Below are 21276 nucleotides of genomic sequence, written 5' to 3' on the forward strand. Positions count from 1 at the left end.
GTACCCACTAAAACTGCTCCTGGGATCTTCATGCGCTGTCATGGACCTGAGTATGACATCTGAGGCTGGCACGACATATTTTTAAAGATGTATTTTGAGGGTGGGAGGGGGTTAGTGACCACTGGGGGAGTAACGGGAGGTCATCCCCGATTCTCTTCGGTGGTCATTTCGGCCACCTTTTTGTGCCTTATTCGTAAGAAAAACTGGTCAGGGTGAAAATGTCCAAGTGTTAGGCACGCCCAAGTCCTGCCTTCGCTATGCCTCTGACACACCCCCTTGAAATTTGGATGTCCTTGCGACAGACTGCAGTTGGAGACGTCCAAAATCGGGTTTCCATTATACCGATTTGGACATCTCTGGGAGAAGGACGTCCATCTTCCGATTTATGTCGAAAGTTGGACGTCCTTCTCTTTCAAAAATGAGCCCAATAGTAACATAGAAAATGATGGCAGATAGACATGCATGGTTCATCCAGTCTGCTCAATAGTCATTCATTATCAAATCATTATTGAACCGACAATAGAATTTATTTATTTACTAGTAAAAAAGGCCCGTTTCTGACACAAATGAAACGGGCGCTAGCAAGGTTTTCCTCGGAGTGTGTATGTTTGAGAGAGTGTATGTGAGAGTGACTGTGTGTGAGAGAGAGAGTGTATGTGAGAGTGACTGTGTGAGAGAGAGAGTGAGTCTGGGTGCGAGTGTGTCTGTGAGAGAGTGTGTGTATGTGAGAATGAGAGTGTGTGCAAGTGCGTATGTGAGACACAGTGTGAGAGAGAGAGAGTGTGTTTCACACAGATACAGTGTGTGCGAGAGAGAGAGTGTGTGTGAGAGACAGACTCTCTGTGAGACTGAGTGTATGAGACCAAGAGAGTGTGTGAGTGACTGTGTGACACAGAGAGAGCGAATGTGATACTGTGAGACATAGAATGTGTGAGAGACAGTGTGTGAGAGTGAGAAAGACATTGACTGTGTGAGAGAGAGAGTGTGTGTGTGTGACAGAGATACCTCACCCACCCCCCCCCCTCCCTCCCTCTCTCTTGTGTCAGGCCCCCCTCTCTCTCTGGTGTCTGAGCATTACTGTGCAGGACGCTGAGCTCTGGCTGTGCTTCAAGGAACTGACCAATCCTGTTTAATAAAATGCACCTCCAACATTCTGAAGCCGAGAAACCTCGTGTGGTTGGTCACTTCTGCTTGTGACGAACCCGGAAGTACGTGATGTCAATTCAGGAGATGGATACAGAGAGCAGGAATGCCTCAGCCATGCAGTCAGCTTCAGAATGTTGGAGGTGCGTTTTATTATATAGGATTTGTTGCATTTGTATCCCACATTTTCCCACCTATTTTCCCACCTATAGTAGTATTACTACTACTACTACTACTATTTAACATTTCTAGAGCGCTACAAAGTGTACGCAGCGCTGTACAAACACAGAAGAAAGACAGTCCCTGCTCAAAGAGCTTACAATCTAATAGACAAAAAGTAAAGCATTTAAATTTAAAATATTTAAGCAGTCAAGCACAAAAGAACAGTCACAGAAGGACTGAAGATGTTGAAGGGTGGTCAGTGTGATTAGGTGTAACTCTGGTTGGAGTAGTGGGAGAAGGTGATAGAAGAATAGAAATGGGTGAGGTAAAGTAATGAGTGGGTTGATAGGGAGGTTATATAAGACATGTCACTCTAGGGGTGGGTGGGTAGAGGGGTAGGGTGGGCGGGATTAAGTCTAAAGCAGGAGAAGGTATTCTCTGCAGCCTATCTGTAAGATGGAAAATGCTCTCTGAAGCTGCTGCTATAAGTTGTTAGTTTTCTCTCCCTGAAAGAGATCCAAGCCACACCCACGAAGTTCAAACTGTCAGTGGGGAGGGTGAGGGGAGGAAATGGCAGTGCTTGATGAAAAAGAGAGCTCAGTTTGATAGGAGATGTACTATAGGATGTCATTCTGAGGCCAGGCTAAGTCTTTTTATTTGCTAAGTTCTGCTTTACGTTGTCTTCCTCTCCTCCATTGAGATATACAGGACCCACATTCATACCATATAATACAAATGTGATATAAAAAATACCCATGCTTGATCCTGATCCATCCTTGCTGTTTTCAGAGCTTAAACCATTAAAAAAAAGTCTACCCTGCACTGGTCCTACTTTCCAACTATCGGAGTTGCCATCAAAACCCATTCCAGCCCATTCTGATCTGTCTTGCTATATACAAGACAGACTGTAGTAGTCCCTCTGGCATTGTCTTCATGTTGGGTCTTCAGCCTCCTATTTCCAATTGATGCCCATAATTTAAATATGACCATGAGGCATATTTTCAAAGCACTTAGCCTCCCAAAGTTCCATAGAAACCTATGGAACTTAGCCTCCCAAAGTGCTTTGAAAATATGCCTCCATGTGTATCCAGATTCATTTTATATTTGGGACAGGACACTCTGCAGAGCTCATGCACAGTGAGCTGTGTTAAAATACTTCTTGATAGCAGCAGTATTAACTTTTTTAAAAATAAATCAGTAGGCAAGAATAAGATTGTATACATGTCCCTTTTAATTTTGCTTCATTTAAAAGCTTTTGAACATTTCTGCTGCTTATCCATTATGGCTTTTTAGGAAGCTGAGTAAATCGATGTGCTGTTTTTCAATACCCACAGATATATATCTCTGGATATTATAGGCATGTAAGTTTTAATGATTTATTATTCGGCTGTTTGTGCTGTACTCACATTTTTTATATATATATATATATATATATATATATATATATATATATATATATATATACAGTGGTGGAAATAAGTATTTGATCCCTTGCTGATTTTGTAAGTTTGCCCACTGACAAAGACATGAGCAGCCCATAATTGAAGGGTAGGTTATTGGTAACAGTGAGAGATAGCACATCACAAATTAAATCCGGAAAATCACATTGTGGAAAGTATATGAATTTATTTGCATTCTGCAGAGGGAAATAAGTATTTAATCCCTCTGGCAAACAAGACCTAATACTTGGTGGCAAAACCCTTGTTGGCAAGCACAGCGGTCAGACGTCTTCTGTAGTTGATGATGAGGTTTGCACACATGTCAGGAGGAATTTTGGTCCACTCCTCTTTGCAGATCATCTCTAAATCATTAAGAGTTCTGGGCTGTCGCTTGGCAACTCGCAGCTTCAGCTCCCTCCATAAGTTTTCAATGGGATTAAGGTCTGGTGACTGGCTAGGCCACTCCATGACCCTAATGTGCTTCTTCCTGAGCCACTCCTTTGTTGCCTTGGCTGTATGTTTTGGGTCATTGTCGTGCTGGAAGACCCAGCCACGACCCATTTTTAAGGCCCTGGCGGAGGGAAGGAGGTTGTCACTCAGAATTGTACGGTACATGGCCCCATCCATTCTCCCATTGATGCGGTGAAGTAGTCCTGTGCCCTTAGCAGAGAAACACCCCCAAAACATAACATTTCCACCTCCATGCTTGACAGTGGGGACGGTGTTCTTTGGGTCATAGGCAGCATTTCTCTTCCTCCAAACACGGCGAGTTGAGTTCATGCCAAAGAGCTCAATTTTTGTCTCATCTGACCACAGCACCTTCTCCCAATCACTCTCGGCATCATCCAGGTGTTCACTGGCAAACTTCAGACGGGCCGTCACATGTGCCTTCCGGAGCAGGGGGACCTTGCGGGCACTGCAGGATTGCAATCCGTTATGTCGTAATGTGTTACCAATGGTTTTCGTGGTGACAGTGGTCCCAGCTGCCTTGAGATCATTGACAAGTTCCCCCCTTGTAGTTGTAGGCTGATTTCTAACCTTCCTCATGATCAAGGATACCCCACGAGGTGAGATTTTGCGTGGAGCCCCAGATCTTTGTCGATTGACAGTCATTTTGTACTTCTTCCATTTTCTTACTATGGCACCAACAGTTGTCTCCTTCTCGCCCAGCGTCTTACTGATGGTTTTGTAGCCCATTCCAGCCTTGTGCAGGTGTATGATCTTGTCCCTGACATCCTTAGACAGCTCCTTGCTCTTGGCCATTTTGTAGAGGTTAGAGTCTGACTGATTCACTGAGTCTGTAGACAGGTGTCTTTCATACAGGTGACCATTGCCGACAGCTGTCTGTCATGCAGGTAACGAGTTGATTTGGAGCATCTACCTGGTCTGTAGGGGCCAGATCTCTTACTGGTTGGTGGGGGATCAAATACTTATTTCCCTCTGCAGAATGCAAATAAATTCATATACTTTCCACAATGTGATTTTCCGGATTTAATTTGTGATGTGCTATCTCTCACTGTTACCAATAACCTACCCTTCAATTATGGGCTGCTCATGTCTTTGTCAGTGGGCAAACTTACAAAATCAGCAAGGGATCAAATACTTATTTCCACCACTGTATATATATATATATAGATAGATAGATATATAGATATAGATATATAGCGTGAGTACAGCACAAACAGCTGAATAGTAAATCATCAAAACTTGCATTCCGTACCCTGGTACAGTCAATGGTACTAAGTCACCTGGACTACTGCAACGCACTGTACGCTGGCTGCAAAGAACAGACTATCAAAAAACTCCAAACAGCCCAGAATACCGTTGCTAGACTCGTATTTGGAAAAAATAAATATGAAAGTGCAAAACCCCTAAGAGAGAAACTTCACTGGCTCCCACTTAAGGAACGCATCGCGTTCAAGATCTGCACGATTGTACACAAAATCATCCACGCAGACGCCCCAACCTACATGCTAAACCTCGTGGACCTGCCTCCCAGAAACGCCAAAAGATCATCCCGCAAATTTCTTAATCTACACTTCCCCAGCTGTAAAGGACTAAAATACAAGCTGATACATGCAACTTACCTTCTCCTACATGAGCACGCAGTTGTGGAATGCATTACCTACTGCCTTGAAAACTATTGACGAAATAACCAACTTTTGTAAATCTCTGAAGACATATCTCTTCAACAAGGCCTACAAAGAGAACCCATAGCCTCACTAAATCACCTCGCCAACCCGCCCCAGTTATGAAAGTCTACCTTCTATGCCTATCCACCTAAACCTTTTCTTTTTTCCCTTACTTAATCTTTTTACATCACTAATTGTATCTGATATCCTGGAATGACAATGCCATAACAGGACTCTGTAAGCCACATTGAGCCTGCAAATAGGTGGGAAAATGTGGGATACAAATGCAATAAATAATAATAATAATTCCTATAAAGACTGAAATTAGCATGGAATGCTGAAAGCAGAACCCCAGGCAGGTGTTGCACCGATAAATGTAAACCATGAATGCAGCATGGACAGCTGAAGAGCAGGAACCTGAGGCAGGGGTCAAACTAATTCACATAAAGCATAAATATAGTTCAGATTGCTGCACAGAGCAAAGGAGGAGATTTTGAGTCTTTTCCTCTTGCTCTTTTGGGTTTCCAGCAGACTCTGAACCCACCTCATTGGTACCATGAGTTTTCATTCATAGCATCCCAGTTTGCTCTGCTTTTATGGCCTTTCACCGATCTTGCTGATTATGGTTCTTCCACAGGAAGTAAGCTGGGAAGGCTAGATGGGCCTTTCATTCTTTGACATCCTTTTCTTGTATGAAATAGGTTGGTGATATTTTGAGTTGTCTCCACTAATACAGCAGTTTGCAGAAATCTGTTGGAAGTAAATTGGTTTGAAATTGTTTTAGACCTTAATGTGATTGTAGATTCTGTCCAGTCTGTGACCTAGTGGACAGACCTAGGAACTATCCAAAAATGATTTTTTTTTTTTTGAGGGCACACAGTTGTCTCTTTAGATGACTCATAGTCCCTGTCTCTCTCTCTTCTCCGAAGTATTGGCCTTTCTCTGTTATGCTCATCTCTCCTTGCTATCCTTTCTGCTCACAGCTGGTGGGCCACTGCTCCGTGGTAGCACAGACAATTCAGAACAACAACAAAAAGTGGAACCTAATTTAAAAAAAAAACTGGAAAAAAGTTACATTTCAGAAAATTAGAAATCCAAAGATAGGTAGAGAAAAAAATTGTAGAGAAACTAAATCTTCATTAATATGGCTTTCCAGTTTTCTGGTCTTGAGAATGTGTATTTAGGGAGAGGGGGAGCAATTAAACTCCATTAGTGCTCACAAATGATACTGCAAATCTTTCTCAAGCACCTCATGCTTACTTTTATTGGCCATTATAAAATTGTTTGTAAGAAGACTTCTAAAAGCTTACCCTTCTCACACACTAAATAACCACATATTTCACCAAAGCCAACGTTTGGAGTCAGCTAGCAAATGAGTGCAGCTTTCTTTTAGAGTTGGAGAGTAAGATGGGGTGCTTTTTTAATTATTTCTTTCTATCTTTGGGTTTACAGCTGAGCCAGAACCTGCCCTTGTGCTAGTGTGGGGGGTTTTCTCCCCTTATTTTAACCCCCTCCCATCTAACCAAGCTATAATGGCAGCCCTTGGTCAAGGATACCTGGGTAAACTGGATAAGAACATGAAATGAGCTGTGCTGAATCAGACCACGGTCCATTAAGCCCAGTATATTGTCTCTGACAATGACCAGTCTAGATCACAAATATGCAAGAGATCCCAAATACAGTCTGAGGTCATATATATAAATCCTGAATCTGGCCTATTATGCAACAGCTGATATGCTCTCGCCTCTTTTCCCCCACCCCCTTTCCCCTCCCTTAAGTTCTAGGGCTGCCACTGTATCATCCCCAGTCCAGTCTGTCTCAAGGGACAAGCTGGGTTAGGGAAACTGGCCTAGCATGCAATACTACAACTAGGTCATCAGGCTAGCCTCAAAAGTGGTTGAACTCGGGGTTTGCATGGCTGGAACTTGGATGCAGGAGGCATTAGGGGAGAAATTTTGCAGTGCTTGGGGGATCAGAGCTTATGGATTGTAGGATGTGCACTAATGCAGAGTTGTTGTACACTAGGGAAGCAATGGGAGTTGTGTTGCATAAGGATTCGAAGTGGTATCAACAGTGGAAGGATTTCAAGGACAACAACGTGGTCTTTAACAGTGAGTTTTATCCAAAATATTGCCTGATGCTTTTGATATCTGATGTTTGTGGTTGATGGATGTGGTTTTTGCTGTGTGCAATCTTCCTTCTATTCCCTCTGACTGTGCCTATCAGATTGCTCTGTCAGATGTCAAAATTTCCTCAGTGATAGGTGTAAAAGCCTCCGTGTTTGCTGTGAGGCACTTTGTGACTTCCAGCTCAAAGAAGCTCAGTTTAATGATAGAGATCTTGACCTTTTCAATTGTGTTCAGATTCCTCTTATGCTTACAGAAGATAGGAGCTGTAAGGTCCATCACTTCTGCCTATTTTCCCTTCATCTCCAGTTTGGTAGACCCTATTTGATTTTTCGTATTTCTTTTCTTCCCTACCAGCTAAGGATCTTATGTGCTTTTCTCTGACTCTCACAAATTTTCATGACCCTTTAGTCCTTTAATGATGCCATGTGGCTAATGGCATTTATCATAGGACACCAGTGGGGTCACTTTATAACATGGAGCCTAAGCTGTCAAGGCATTGCAGCCGTTTTAAAAGTGTAACGTGCCCTTAAAAATAGTGATCACAGGCAAAGCAGATGCATATGTTCATTCTTGCTCTGTGGCAGGTGTAATTGTTTGTGCATAATGTGTCGATAAGAATGAGTTTATGTATTTTATAAAATACCTAAGTGCCAAAACTACTCCCACTCCACCTAGTTGCTACCCCTGGGAATGCATACATTTATATTGAATAAAAGTAAGTTCTATGCTTTTGTGTGCCTAATTTTATCTGTGTGAATACCCAGGGCAGTGTTTATAAGAGCCTAATGAGCATTTAGAACTGCATTTTAAATACTCAAGTCCTTCATAAAATTGCCTCCCCCTTTCCCCCAAGTATCCTGAGTTATAGGTTCTCAGCTGTGTCTATCCAGATTGAGCTCTGCTGTCCATGGGTATGTGTCGGGCATGTGAGTGACAAGTTCCTGGCTCTGCTGTTTGGGGTTGGAGGAGTTAGGGGGTAAATGACAGCTTCTCAGTTTCCTCTCAGCCATTTCTGAGTTCTGCTTTCCATGTTATGTGCATGTCTGTTACATCTGCGACTGATGTTCTTATTTTCTGGTCTTTCTGTGAGTGATTTTAGTTTCTGCTGCTTTCAGGGTTCTTTGAAATGAAGATGAAATATGATGAAAGTGATAATGCCTTCATCAGGGCGTCGAGAACTCTGACAGACAAAGTTTCTGATTTGATAGGTAAGAAGTCCTGCCTCTCTAATACCGTCTGTTGCAGAAATCATGTCTTCCCTCTAGGTCTGGCTTCAGGCCTTCAGGCACTCCCATCTTAATGCTGAAGGGAGACATGGTCCATAGTCCTCAGCTTGTGACTGTTGTACACATGGTCTCACCACAAGGGAGAGGAATTATCTATGACTGAAAAGCTTCTGTGATGTGGCTTATATTTATCTAAGCCTACTGCAGTAGGTGTAAGCTATCAGATTCTGCTTTTCACTACATAGGAAGCTCAAGGGAATTTAAAATTTTGGGAAGCTGGCATTACCTGTGCTGTTCTAATACTAACTGCATTCTCCTGGCACTGTCAGAGCACAGTGGATTCTGCCAGGGCCATACAACTTGGTTTCTCAACGGAGGCACATGGCCAGGAGGGGGATTCTGGAGACCAGGTATGGGGTGGGCAAGAGGGAAGAGAGACATGCCTCAGAAGGAACATGAAACATGGTGTCGGAGAGAGACAGGCCAATAAAAGAAGGCAAACATGGTGTGGGGATGGTGAGTAGGGGGGGAGAGAATTACCTAAAGCTGAAGTTCACTGTAGCATCTGTTTCACCTTTCATCGCTTATAATGTAGCGCATGCGGCAAATGAAGAGCAGTTGTAGCCGTACCTTTTTTAAAAATGACTTCTGCTTTGAAACGTGGGAGTTGTTACCTGCTGATGTTTGTTCAGGTGCATTTGAGCTGCTGCTGTAAGGTTTACCACATCTTGCTTTTAAATTTAATTTTTCCATCCTTTGTCTTGCTAGGTGGGCTATTTTCCAAGACAGAGATGTCAGAGGTTCTGACCGAGATCTTGAAAGTGGACCCAGGTTTCGACAAGGACAAATTTCTCAAGCAGTGTGAGCGGGATATCATTCCCAATGTGCTAGAGGTACAGCATAGCTGGACAGACATTGGTAGGGGAGCAGGCTTATGAGAGGAGAGTTGCTAAAAGCATTTCTAAGAATGTCTGGTGGTTCATATGTCTGGAAATTATTCAGTTGCCTTCACTCCGAGGTAGTCGGCAAAAGAACCCCCTGATCACTATTCGTTTGAGGTTTTAGTGAATATCTGCAGGATCCTTTGCAGTGTATAGCATTACCTATTTAATCTCCTAGATTTATTGCAGTTCTCTTCCATGTACCCTAGTTGTTGGCACAGCAAGTTTAAGATCCCTTTCTTGGCAGTTCCAGAAGAATCCTTCAGAAACCCTGGGGTGCCAGTGATTAGTTCTGCCAACTCTAAAATCCTTCTCCCTGTCCAGTGCTTCTTCTGAATCACCACTGGTGCCAAAGGGATTGGGCTATAGTTAATTAAGAATTATTGTTTGGCAGTCTACAGAATGTGTGTGTTACCAGCATTCTCCATGGACAGGCAGGATATAATCAGCCACACATATGATGGCAGCAGCCAGGACCCTCTCTCCCATAGCCCAGAAGAGACAGAGAATCTGGAAACAGATGTGTGCACACTGGAAAAGTGATAGATCACTGGAATTTCCCTTTTTTATGTTTACTGCATAGGGGTAGCAACAAATGGCTTAATTTACTTTCGGTTATAGCAGAAAAACAGACTTGCCAATGGCAAGGTGCCACTGAGAACAATGTATGAACACTGTGTCAAAGATGTTATTTATTCTTGACAATTAGAACATGACAATCATTGCAATGGTAAGATCATACCACCAGAATCTTATCACCGTGTTGTACTAGTAGCATATGCTGTAAAGTAAAATGAAAACGTTTTGCTACCTTTTCAATACGGTACTGAGGTTACAAGCTTTCTGACTGGGGCATCAGAACAGTTGTGATGTCAGCATGATTGGCAGATCACATAGTGGGGCAATTGTGATGTCATCCTGATTGTAGATGGGAAGTCTTAAAGCTGAGGTAGGCTAAAAACAGTGATGTTGCACACTTGTAATAGGTGTTCTCTGGACAGCAGGATACAATGGCCACATGTGGGTGATGTCACAGCTGACAGCATCAATCAGCCATGTCATAAAGCTCAGAAGCAATAAAAAGGAGTCAGTGGATAAAAATAGAACCAGATGATTCTTTATTAGCCTCAGCAACTGTGAATAATGATAAACTCTGTATTGTTCACACTGTAGACTATAACCATCTCTCCGGAACTATGTAAGCCACATTGAGCCTACAAATAGGTGGGAAAATGTGGGATACTAATGCAACAAATAAATAAACATGACACAGCTGTGTTTCGGCATACAAATATGCCTGTGTCAAGGGTAAATTATCTACGAACAATGTAAAATATAACTATATAAATGAACAAAAAATAGTATAAATGAACATATCTCATTGCTACATATTAGAACACCAGAAACATGTAAATAGGCATCTTAAATTACTCTTAGAATAAAACACATGTACTGTAACTTACAGACAAATATGAGAATGAAAATAAAAATAAAAAAAATAAAATCACTGATAAAAATGGGCCTGATAACATAAGGAACATACCTTACATAAAAGTTGTGGAAGTTGAAAAGAAGAGTCTAAACCTCTGTTTAGTAATGCGTTCAGAAAGAACTTCAAATGAAGCTTAGCGAGTAAAAATTCTCTTAAACATGATTAAAAATAAATACCACAAGATTTTTGTTTGTGTGGAATGGACGTAATGAAGCAAAATGTGAAAAACTCAGGATTTGCAAGTGTGAAGGAGCCGCTGCGGGCTATGTGAAACATCGAAGGTGAATGAAAATACATAATTAGTGTTATCAATACCATTGAAACTAAAACGCAGAAATGCTAAGTGCAATGTTTATGAATTATGGTCTTTTTTGATATAATCTATACCATATTTTTAAAACTGAAGCGCCAAATTGCTCAGTGAAACAGATACAAATCTTGTGGTGTGAATGCCGAATGAATTGCGGCATAAAATTCTGAGTGACTAAAAACGTAAAGTGTAACTAGACCTAGCTGTGATTAAATGTCATTTATGTATGGTAAAAATACTAAAAATAAATTCATGAAAAAGATGAGTACTTACAAAAGGATGTGATACTCAGAGCACCTCGCCGTAAAGTCAAACAGCTGACTTTGATGTGGAAAAGTCTTTTAAACAAAAAAGGGCGCAAAAAATGACGTGTAGTGATGAATAATAATGTATACTCAAGACAACTATTTCATTTTTTTTAATGAGACAAGCCTTTTCCTTTCATCACCCTAAAGAAAAACAAACAACTTTACAGTTCTTTGACCCAAGCGTTTTCTCCTTCCCTATACCTCCAGGTCAGTCAGAATTGGAGCAAAGATCTGGCAGCAGGAGCCTTCATTTACAAGTACCTGATAATTCTGCCCCTGTTTTATATCCCACCCCCTTCATTGCTATGACAGTCTTTGGCTGGGGGCCATACACTAAGGCAGTTTTTCTCAACCTTCTCCTGGAGGCACACCTAATTTTCAGGATCACTACAGTGAATATGCACGAGATAAATTTACATATTGCAAAAACTTGTTATGGAGCAGACTAGTCCAGAACCTGTGACTTTGGCCCGTTTACCAGCAGAGGGAGATGGAGAAAAGAAGTCCTGCGTACTTTACCCAGTAAGGGCACTGTGCAGCCTTAGATGATCAGTGGTTTGAATGACAAAACAGTGGACCATTTGTTTTCCATTTCTCTTGAGTTGTACTAATACTTATGTAAATATAGAAAAAAAAGAAGCCTTTACCTTGTTCCCCCCCCCCCCTCTTTTTTTCTCCAGGGAGGGGAGGCATCCTGCAGAGGACAGGGAGGTACAGAGGTCTCAGGGCAGCACAGCACTGACACCTTTTAGTTAAAATGTTTTTAGAGTGTTTACAATGCTCCAGCACTGTTGTACAAAGAACTCAGATGTCCATGGCTGCTAGATGTATGTTTCACGAGGTTGAATCTGTGTGGAAGGGGCAGGGAAACCTGTTACAAGCCTTCCGATTGGCTGGCTGAGAGCCCAGAGTAAGGTGAGAGCTAGAGGAGGGACTGTGTGGAAGACAGCCAATAGGAGCCAGGATCTGCTAAAGGGCATGAATTTGGACCTATGAAGTAGCAGGGGGCAGTCTGACCCTTAGATTGGCGCGAATTTCAAGCCAATCCAGGGGACGGGGGTGGAACAGAGAAGTTTTAGTGTGCAGAGGGAGCAGAAGAAAGAGAAAGACGAGAGACAATGGAAGCTGCAAGCATGGCCTGAGAGAAGAAATCGGACTCAGGCAGAGAGGGGCATGCTCAGGTAGGCTGGATGAGGATAAGATCCAATCAAGACAAGAAGAGGCAGCTGTAGGCTGATAGAGGACCCACTGATGAGCTCCAGATGAAGAGAGAGAGCTGGTGAGTCCTGAAAAAAAATACGGGCACTCAGGCAGAGAGAGCAGTAGAGGGGGAGGAGAAGGGAGCAGTGCAGAGCTGAAGAGAGAGCAGCTTGGTGAGGTCCCTGAATCCCAGAAGTCCCCCCAGCGCATCCCTCTGTGTGTGTTTGCCTGTCCAGAGAGGAGAAAGCTGGCCGTGAGACTGTCTGTCCTGTAAAGAAGAGGCTTATCCGGAGAGGGAAGAAGCCCCACAAGAAGAGAGAGAGACAGCCTCCCCCCCCCCCCCCCTTTGCACTGAGTGCCCAAACTAAAAAGGAACTTTTTCTTTGAGTGCCTGCCTCAGGATAAATACAGACAGAAGCCTGTCCTGGGAAGAAAACTGTCCAGCCTAAGCCTGCCCTTGAGCACTGGGAGCGTCTGTGTCAGGTTCTCAGGTTCAGAGCAAACATGAGCCCTTGGGCTGCTGACGAGGAGTGACAGCAGCAGGCAAAACCCACCAACCAACGCTGGGCAAGCACACCGACACCGGCAGGAACTGCAGGCACCGCCCAGCGAGCCGGAACACACGGACTGGAACACTGGACTGGAATTCCCCGGACTGGAGGACACAGGACTGGAACCCCGGACCGGAACACTGGACGGGAATCCCCCGGACTGGAACCCCCCCGGACTAGGACACTGGACTGGAGCACACCGGACTGGTCCACATAGCTTCACCTGCACTTAGCTACTAAGCCCCCCAGGAGTTGAGCTCCTGGGTTCGAGTAGCCGGCAGGACTTTACTGGATGACACAGGGACCAGGACTAGAACAAGCTGTAACTGAAGTGCACCTAACTCCTAAAGTGACCAAAAGTGTTCCTAAGCCCAGCACCAACAGAAAAGCTCCTAAGCCCTCCACTAACAGCAGTGCTCCTAACAGAAACTAACAGGGGTGCCCCTACACCCTACACTAACAGAAGTGCAGGGAAGCCACAAGGGAAAAGGAAGGGAAGACAAATGCCAGACCTAACACTGGTGCTTCCTAAGCACCAAGCTGCAGCAGCTAAACACGGGTTGTCACCCAGGTGCTTCCTAAGCACCAAGCTACAGCAGCTAAACACAGGTCATGAGGAAAAGCGGGGAAGACACAAGGAAACAGGCAGGAAAGCCAAATACCCAAACAACAAAAGGTGCTTCCTAAGCACTTACTAACAAGGGTGCTCCCAGCACCAAACTCCAGCACTGCACCAACAGCAGTGCTACTCACCATAACAAAAGGGAAAAACAGGGAAGTCAAACACACAAGTCACAAGTGCACACTGCACTAAACTAACCTGGACCTAAAGCAAGTAGCCAGAAGCAAACGTTGCGAAGGCCCCGAAGGAAAGAACACCACTTCCTTATCAAGGCCCTCCCTGATGATGTCACACTCCCTAGACCCAGGCAACAGCACACTGACCCAGAGAGCACACTGAAACCCATAGAGGCCCAACCCACACCAATGCAACACCGTGAAGCACTTGAAGCCAGTACACCCAAAGAGAGTTAGAGTAACTCAGACTACACCCACAGCTGCAGTGAAGTGAGACAATTAGCCCCATGCTGGCAGCAGCCGGCACAGAGAGAGAGAGAGCTAGCTCAAACAGGACAGAAAAACAGAACAGAAGCCAGCTAAAAAGCTGACCCCCAGGCAAAAGGTAAGTTTGAGAGGGGTTCTGACCCCAATCATAACAGCCTGCATTTAAGAGTCTGCCTGCCTTTGTGGGATTTAGTTTGGCAGTCCACCATTGTGATTATAGGGTAGTGGTATAGCAGAACAAAAGAAAAGGGGTCATGTTTTGGGCGGTTGAGAGAGAAATTTCCCCTGCTTATCTTTTTATTTGAATCTAGTTAGTTCACAAGTTCCACAGAAAGTCAGGGTTTCCTTTTTTGAGTTTTTTTTTTTTGAGTCAGAGCAGTAGGTACCCTGGAGTTCCTGAGCAAGTGAGCTGACCTTGCCAACTGAGGAGACGTGGATGTGGAGAAGACCAAGGTACCCAACGCAAGAAAGCAGCGATGCTAGCGAAGATTTTGATATACCAGTAACATTATTGTGTGCACACCAATTGAAAAAAAATATATATCAGATCTGAGTGCAATAATTAGAGCTGTATACATGTTTGGGATGTTTTGTGTTATTGCAGAAGTGGGGTTGGGGTCTTGTTAACTGTGATTGAAATTTTGAACATGTTATTGTCTTTATTTCCTTTGTAACTTACCACAAAGTATTTAACACCTTGCACTAGCTTTATTTAATACCATCAAAGCTTAAAAATTGGTACCAACATTTAGGAACATAACCAACAAGTGTTTCTATTTATTTTATCATTTAATAAACCTTTAATATTTCTTTTCTTGTTAAATCCCTTGGTTGTGTGGAGTTTATTTGGGAACCCTGTTTGAAACTGTGACATTCATATATTTATTTCTTTAATTATTGTAATTTACCTGCTCCACGACTAGGGGTTTACAAGTGGCGTCACGGACAGGATGTCCTTATCTAGTCCACTATCTTTAGTAAGGATCCTACTTGTGTTAGAATTCTGTTTTAGTATTTGGTGAGAGTTGTGTTTTGTATAAGATCCTTGTCTGGCATATCCTGACAAGAATCTTACAGAAAGTGTTCTGTGCAAGCTTTGCTTTAACAGGTCTAGTTAGTTCTCTGTTGTGTGGCGGTCTGTGAGGCCTCTGGTTATATGCAGCACGCCCAAGAAGGAGCAGAGATGAGTGCCGACTGGAAAGAGGAGTTTGAAGCCCTGAAGCAGCTGTACCGGAAACAAACGGCAGGCTGGGAACAAGAAAAAGAGGCTCAGCAGGAATCCTGTTGCTTGGCCGGGACGATTATAGAAAAGTTTAGCCAGCAGCCACCAGCACCTCCCCCAGCTCAAGTCCCCGCTGTCTACATACCGAGAGACAAACGGATACCTGATTTCAGTGGCCATCAGCAGAAGGCTGGCGACCTCTCAGTGGAAGAATGGACCGAGAAGACCAGATCTGCCCTGAAGGTCTTGAGCGTTCCCCCTGAACATCAGTGGGATGTAGTAATTGATCATCTGAAGGGGTCCGCCTATAGCGTAATGAAGGTGTACAGTCCCCAAAACAGAGGAGACGTAGCAGCCCTATTCAAGAAACTTGGTGAAGAGTTTGGAGACAAAGTCCCTCTCACTGTAAGGCTGTCAGAGTTCGATGCGCAAAGACAGTTGCCTGGGGAGACTATACGCGCGTTTGGGTGCTGTCTGCAGGAGCAAGCTGCCAAAATCCTGAACAGGAGAGCCACTGCCATAGAGAACGTAGAGAAGGCACTCAAAGAGGTTCTCATTGTCGGGTTGAATGATTCGGCCCTAAGGAGAGAAGTCAAGAGGCAGAAAGCCCAGTTTGAAGAGCTATCCTACGAAGACCTACTCTCATTGCTAATTAAGTGGTCAGAGGAAGAAGAGAGCATTCCAGTAGAAGGGAATCGTAACCCTAGGCTCCTGTCGAGGAGGAGTGAGGCCAGCGTGAAAGCTGCAGTCGGAGAACCAGATGGGTTGTCTGAAGCCGTACAACAGCTGTGTGCTGTTGCTGAGAGATTGGGTAAAGGCCTGGAACAGAGACAACAAGAACTTATGCAAGACATGGGCCAATGGATAGAAAGTCAAAACAGGCCCTACCAGGGTGGCAGAGCCCCGCCAAAGAGGAACCCACCCAGGCGAAACAAGAGGGGACAACTTATCTGTTATCATTGTCAAGAACCCGGTCACATAAGCAGGTATTGTCGAAGCGAAAGAGTCCCAGAAAGTAGCGGAAGGGGACCTCGGGAAGGCGAACAGGGAGCTCGCGATGAGAGATCTGCAGAGGCCCCGAGGGCGAGTGGCAGAACGGAAGCGCCACAGGAAGTACAGAGAGATTCCTCCCTACCTTCTACGTCACGTGAGCAGGGGCAGGTTACCAACATTGGCAGTAAAATGTGCATCCCCGAGGCCCAGAAGAGAGAAAGTGCCATTGGACCAAGACCCGTTTTTGAAGTGCTTATGGGTGGAGTGCCAGTAAATTGTTTAATAGACACCGGCTCTGAAGTGTCTACGATTACAGCTAGCCACTTCTATACCAAGCTGACGACAAAGCCAAAATTGCTAGATGCCGCATGGATCAAATTGACAGCGGCAAATGGATTGGAGATCCCAGTTTAGTGACTGACATGACCTGCTTTGGCCAGACCGTCCCTGATAGGTGCATATTTGTCACCCGAGATGAGGCCTGGAGTGACGAAGTTCCTGGCTCGATTGGCACAAATGTATTGAAAGACATTAGAGACCTTTTGCCTGGTGCTTCCCTTTTCAACAGTACTACTGCCACTCCTAAACGTGTTTGCAAGATTGTCGCCCAGATTCAGCAAGGCTACCAGCAACTGGATCAAGAGGGACCGATTGGTTTTGTTAAGCTGCTGGGGAGCAAAAGAGTGGTCATCCCTCCATTGACAGAAAGAATCACCCAGGTTATCTGTCACCGGATCCGGTCCCTACCTGCATGTCCAGTCCTTGTTGAATCCACGCCAACTATCACTTCTCCAGAGGGGTTGATGGTGGCCAAAATACTTGCTAACGCCAAAGAGGGGAAAGTACCTATCCGAGTGGTGAACCTGAGCAACAAAACCATCCAGATTCGCCCGCGAGCACGCATAGCAGAGCTAGCTGCTCTGCAGAGCACAGAGACAGTACCTCAGAAAAAGGTGAGGTTTGACGAAGCTGAATCTGAGATTGTGGTGACTCCCATAGACGAGGAGAATTTGGAGAACAGCCTAGCTCCTACACCGCGGGTCAGGTGGGAAAATCTAACCATCCTACAGGCGGAGGAGGTGGAAGGATTGTTACAGAGGCAACGAGATGTGTTTTCTAAAGACGAGGGTGACATTGGGTCTGTCACCCTCGTAAGACACTACATCAACACAGAGAATGTAGTTCCCATAAAACAGCCGTACTGGAGAGTGTCACCTCACATATATGAGGAATTCAAGAGGCACATCCAAACACTGGTAGACCAGAAGATCCTGCAAAGGAGCCGCAGTCCATGGGCATCCCCGGCAGTGATTGTACAGAAGAAGGATGGAGGGATACGGTTTTGCGTGGATTATAGGAGGCTAAATCAAGTGACAGTGAAAGATGCGTACCCCCTCCCACGAATTGAAGGGTCACTGGATGCTTTGGGAAAAGCCAAATACTTTTCGTCACTTGACTTAACGTCTGGCTACTTCCAAGTGGCAATGGCTGAAGAAGACAAGGCCAAAACGGCTGTGACTACACCATTCGGTCTCTTTGCATGGAACCGGATGCCGTTTGGATTGAGCAATGCACCTGCTACGTTCTCCCAACTCATGGAACTGGTCTTCAATGACTATGTGTTCAACATCCTCTTACTATACCTGGATGACATGCTGATATTTTCCGCATCATTCGAAGATCATGTGGACCGCCTAGAGAAAGTGTTCTCCAGACTTAAAGAACATGGGTTGAAGCTAAAGCCGTCCAAATGCTGCTTGTTTGAGAGAGAAGTGAAGTTTTTGGGCCATGTGGTGTTTGAGGAGGGAGTCGCAGAAGACGAAGATAAGACCAGGGTCCTGAAAGACTGGCCAATTCCAAAGACAGCCAAAGATGTCCTTAAGTTTGTCGGGTTTACAAGTTACTACAGGCGATTTGTTCCCGGGTAAGCACAGATAGTGAAACCACTACATGTGCTGATGGGCAAACCTACAAAGCCAAGTGCGGCCTCCTTCGTGTGGACCTTGGAGTGCCAGAAGGCCTTTGATGTGCTAAGAGAGAAATTGATGTCGCCAACAGTCCTGGTATACCCCGATTTCAGTAGACCATTCATACTGACTACTGACGCCAGCCGGAGTGGGTTAGGAGCAGTACTTAGTCAAGAACAAAATGGTGTGGAACGGGTAATCGCCTATGCCAGCCGGGGCCTACACAAAAGCGACAGAAATGACAAAAACTATAGTCCTTTTAAATTGGAGCTCCTTGCTCTGAAATAGACGATCACAGAGAAGTTTCGCGACTACCTGGTATACAAAAAGTTCATTGTGAAGACAGACCACAATCCCCTGAGATACTTAGATACAACGAAGGTGTCAGCAGAATTCAATGTTGGCTAGCCCAGTTGGCTGACTTCAACTTTGAGGTGCAGTATAAGTCTGGAAGACAGAATACCAATGCTGACATACTGTCCAGATTACACGAATCAGAGGCTGGGGGAGATGGTGGTGCTGAATCCTGGATAGTGGAGGCCAACAAGATTCAGCAGCGGTTCCAAGCCCAAAGCCAAAGCATCCGTTCTGGAGCCAATAACCCTCCTGTGAGAGAACCAGAGTCTAAAGTGTTCTACCTGTCTGACCTCACTGTGAGAGAGCTACAGAGAACAGATCGCACCTTAAACCCCATAATCGAAGCTCTCTTGAGTGCCAGGACAGAAGATTTTGAGACTTGGTCCGAAGACAGCAAAAAGCTTTGGAAATTGCGAGAGAGATTGAAGTTGAAAGATGGCCTCTTATACAGAGTGATTAAGAACCCCAGAGACCAAGAGCAAATTGATCAGTTAGTAGTCCCAGAGTGTTTAAAAGCAGAAATCTTGTCCACGTACCATGATGAAATGGGACACAGAGCTGAGGAGGCAGTGACAAGAGCCATCCAAAGAAAATACTATTGGTTGCAGATTCATGATGTCCGAACATGGGGACGAGACTGTAAACGCTGTCTCTTGGCAAGAGATGTGGCACCCAGAGAGAAAGTTCCTCTAAATTGTTTCAAGACTTCATACCCATTGGAAGTCCTTGCACTAGATTTCAAAGTTCTTGAACCAGAAGATAGCGGGGTTGAAACTGTTCTGATTATAACTGACATGTTCACCCGGTATACTGTGGCAGTCCCTACTAGAGACCAGACTGCATTTACTGCTGCCAGAGCCCTAGTTGAACACTGGATAGTCCACTATGGTGCCCCAAAACGACTACACTCAGACCAGGGCCGGGCTTTCGAATCGGAGGTGAACAAGAACCTCTGCCAGTTATATGGGGTAAGAAAGAGCCGAACGACACCCTATCACCCTCAAGGTAATGGGCAATGTGAATGCTTCAATCGAACCCTATATGAGATGCTGAGAACGCTACCACCCTCCAAGAAGAGACATTGGGGTGACTACCTACCTGAACTGATGCTTGCCTACAATAGTCAGGTTCACCAATCGACAGGCCACACCCCATTCTACCTCATGTTTTGGGAGGGATCCACGAATGTTCTCAGATGTGTTTGCTAGAGAGGAGGATGGCACCGCGACAAACTTGGACGGCTGGGTCAAACAACATCGTGACAAGATGGCCTTGTCATGGGAAATCGCCAGACAGGTGGCCGAGAAGAAGGGGCAGACCCGGTAGAGGTGCTACGACCGGAGAGCAAAGGGGGCCCTACTGAAGAAAGGAGACAGGGTGTTGCTGCGAGTCCAGAGGTTTGCCGGCCGCCACAAGATTCAGGACCTGTGGGATGACAGAATATATGTGATAGACCAGGTGAACGAACCTGGGGGAAGTAGCCTCAAGGTTGTCCCTGTGGAAGGTGGTCCTGTCAAAGTAGTGCACAGAAACCATGTGAAGGTGTTACCCAATGCCATGTGTGATTTAGGGTCCACCTTGGGGTTACCTGAGATACCAGATATTGTAGATAGTGAGAATGATGATGATGAAAATGACAGTGTACTATATTTGTTGTTGGGAGAGCCTGGTACTTACGTTGCAGGGGAAGATGTAGTCCTAAACAGAGAAGTGCCAGATTGGGAGGTGGAGCCTGATGTAGAGGGGGAAGTAGAACCCGAAGTAATAGGAGAGGAGGCTGGTGTTGACCCTCATGAATATCTGTATCTCCCCAGGAGGTCCTCCCGATCAAATAAAGGGAACCCTTCCAGGTATCTGTCAGATAATTACTACCTGTATTGCGACAGGCAGAGAAATGGGAGAAGTGTTACTGTGGTGGGCCTGACCTAAAACTGTGAATTTGATGTGGTATGATGAAGTGTTAGGAGAAATGTTGGGGGCAACATTTGTGTACCCCGGGAGAAGTTTAAATATAGAAAAAAAAAGAAGCCTTTACCTTGTTCCCCCCCCCCCCCCCCCCGTTTTTTTCTCCAGGGAGGGGGGCATCCTGCAGAGGACAGGAGGTACAGAGGTCTCAGGGCAGCACAGCACTGACACCTTTTTGTTAAAATGTTTTTAGAGTGTTTACAATGCTCCAGCACTGTTGTACAAAGAACTCAGATGTCCATGGCTGCAAGATGTGTGTTTAAAGTTTCACGAGGTTGAATCTGTGTGGAAGGGGCAGGGAAACCTGTTACAAGCCTTCCGATTGGCTGTCTGAGAGCCCAGAGTAAGGTGAGAGCTAGAGGAGGGACAGTGTGGAAAACAGCCAATAGGAGCCAGGATCTGCTAAAGGGCATGAATTTGGACCTATGAAGTAGCAGGGGGCAGTCTGACCCTTAGATTGGCGCGAATTTCAAGCCAATCCAGGGGACGGGGGTGGAACAGAGAAGTTTTAGTGTGCAGAGGGAGCAGAAGAAAGAGAAAGACGAGAGACAATGGAAGCTGCAAGCATGGCCTGAGAGAAGAAATCGGACTCAGGCAGAGAGGGGCATGCTCAGGTAGGCTGGATGAGGATAAGATCCAATCAAGACAAGAAGAGGCAGCTGCAGGCTGATAGA

At 45.0% G+C, this 21276-nt stretch overlaps 1 protein-coding gene across 1 annotated transcript in view; it reads left to right on the forward strand.

The window, feature by feature from the left end:
- LOC115480959 (mitochondrial import inner membrane translocase subunit TIM44-like) overlaps window positions 1-21276 on the forward strand; it is a 78633-nt gene that overhangs the window by 25347 nt on the left and 32010 nt on the right. Inside the window, 3 exon segments of the mRNA XM_030219943.1 lie at window positions 6902-6987; window positions 8121-8213; window positions 9000-9124. Of these exon segments, the coding sequence (XP_030075803.1) occupies window positions 6902-6987; window positions 8121-8213; window positions 9000-9124 (304 nt within the window).

Source organism: Microcaecilia unicolor, chromosome 11 (assembly GCF_901765095.1).
Source record: "Microcaecilia unicolor chromosome 11, aMicUni1.1, whole genome shotgun sequence".
In the NCBI taxonomy this organism is placed as follows: domain Eukaryota; kingdom Metazoa; phylum Chordata; class Amphibia; order Gymnophiona; family Siphonopidae; genus Microcaecilia; species Microcaecilia unicolor.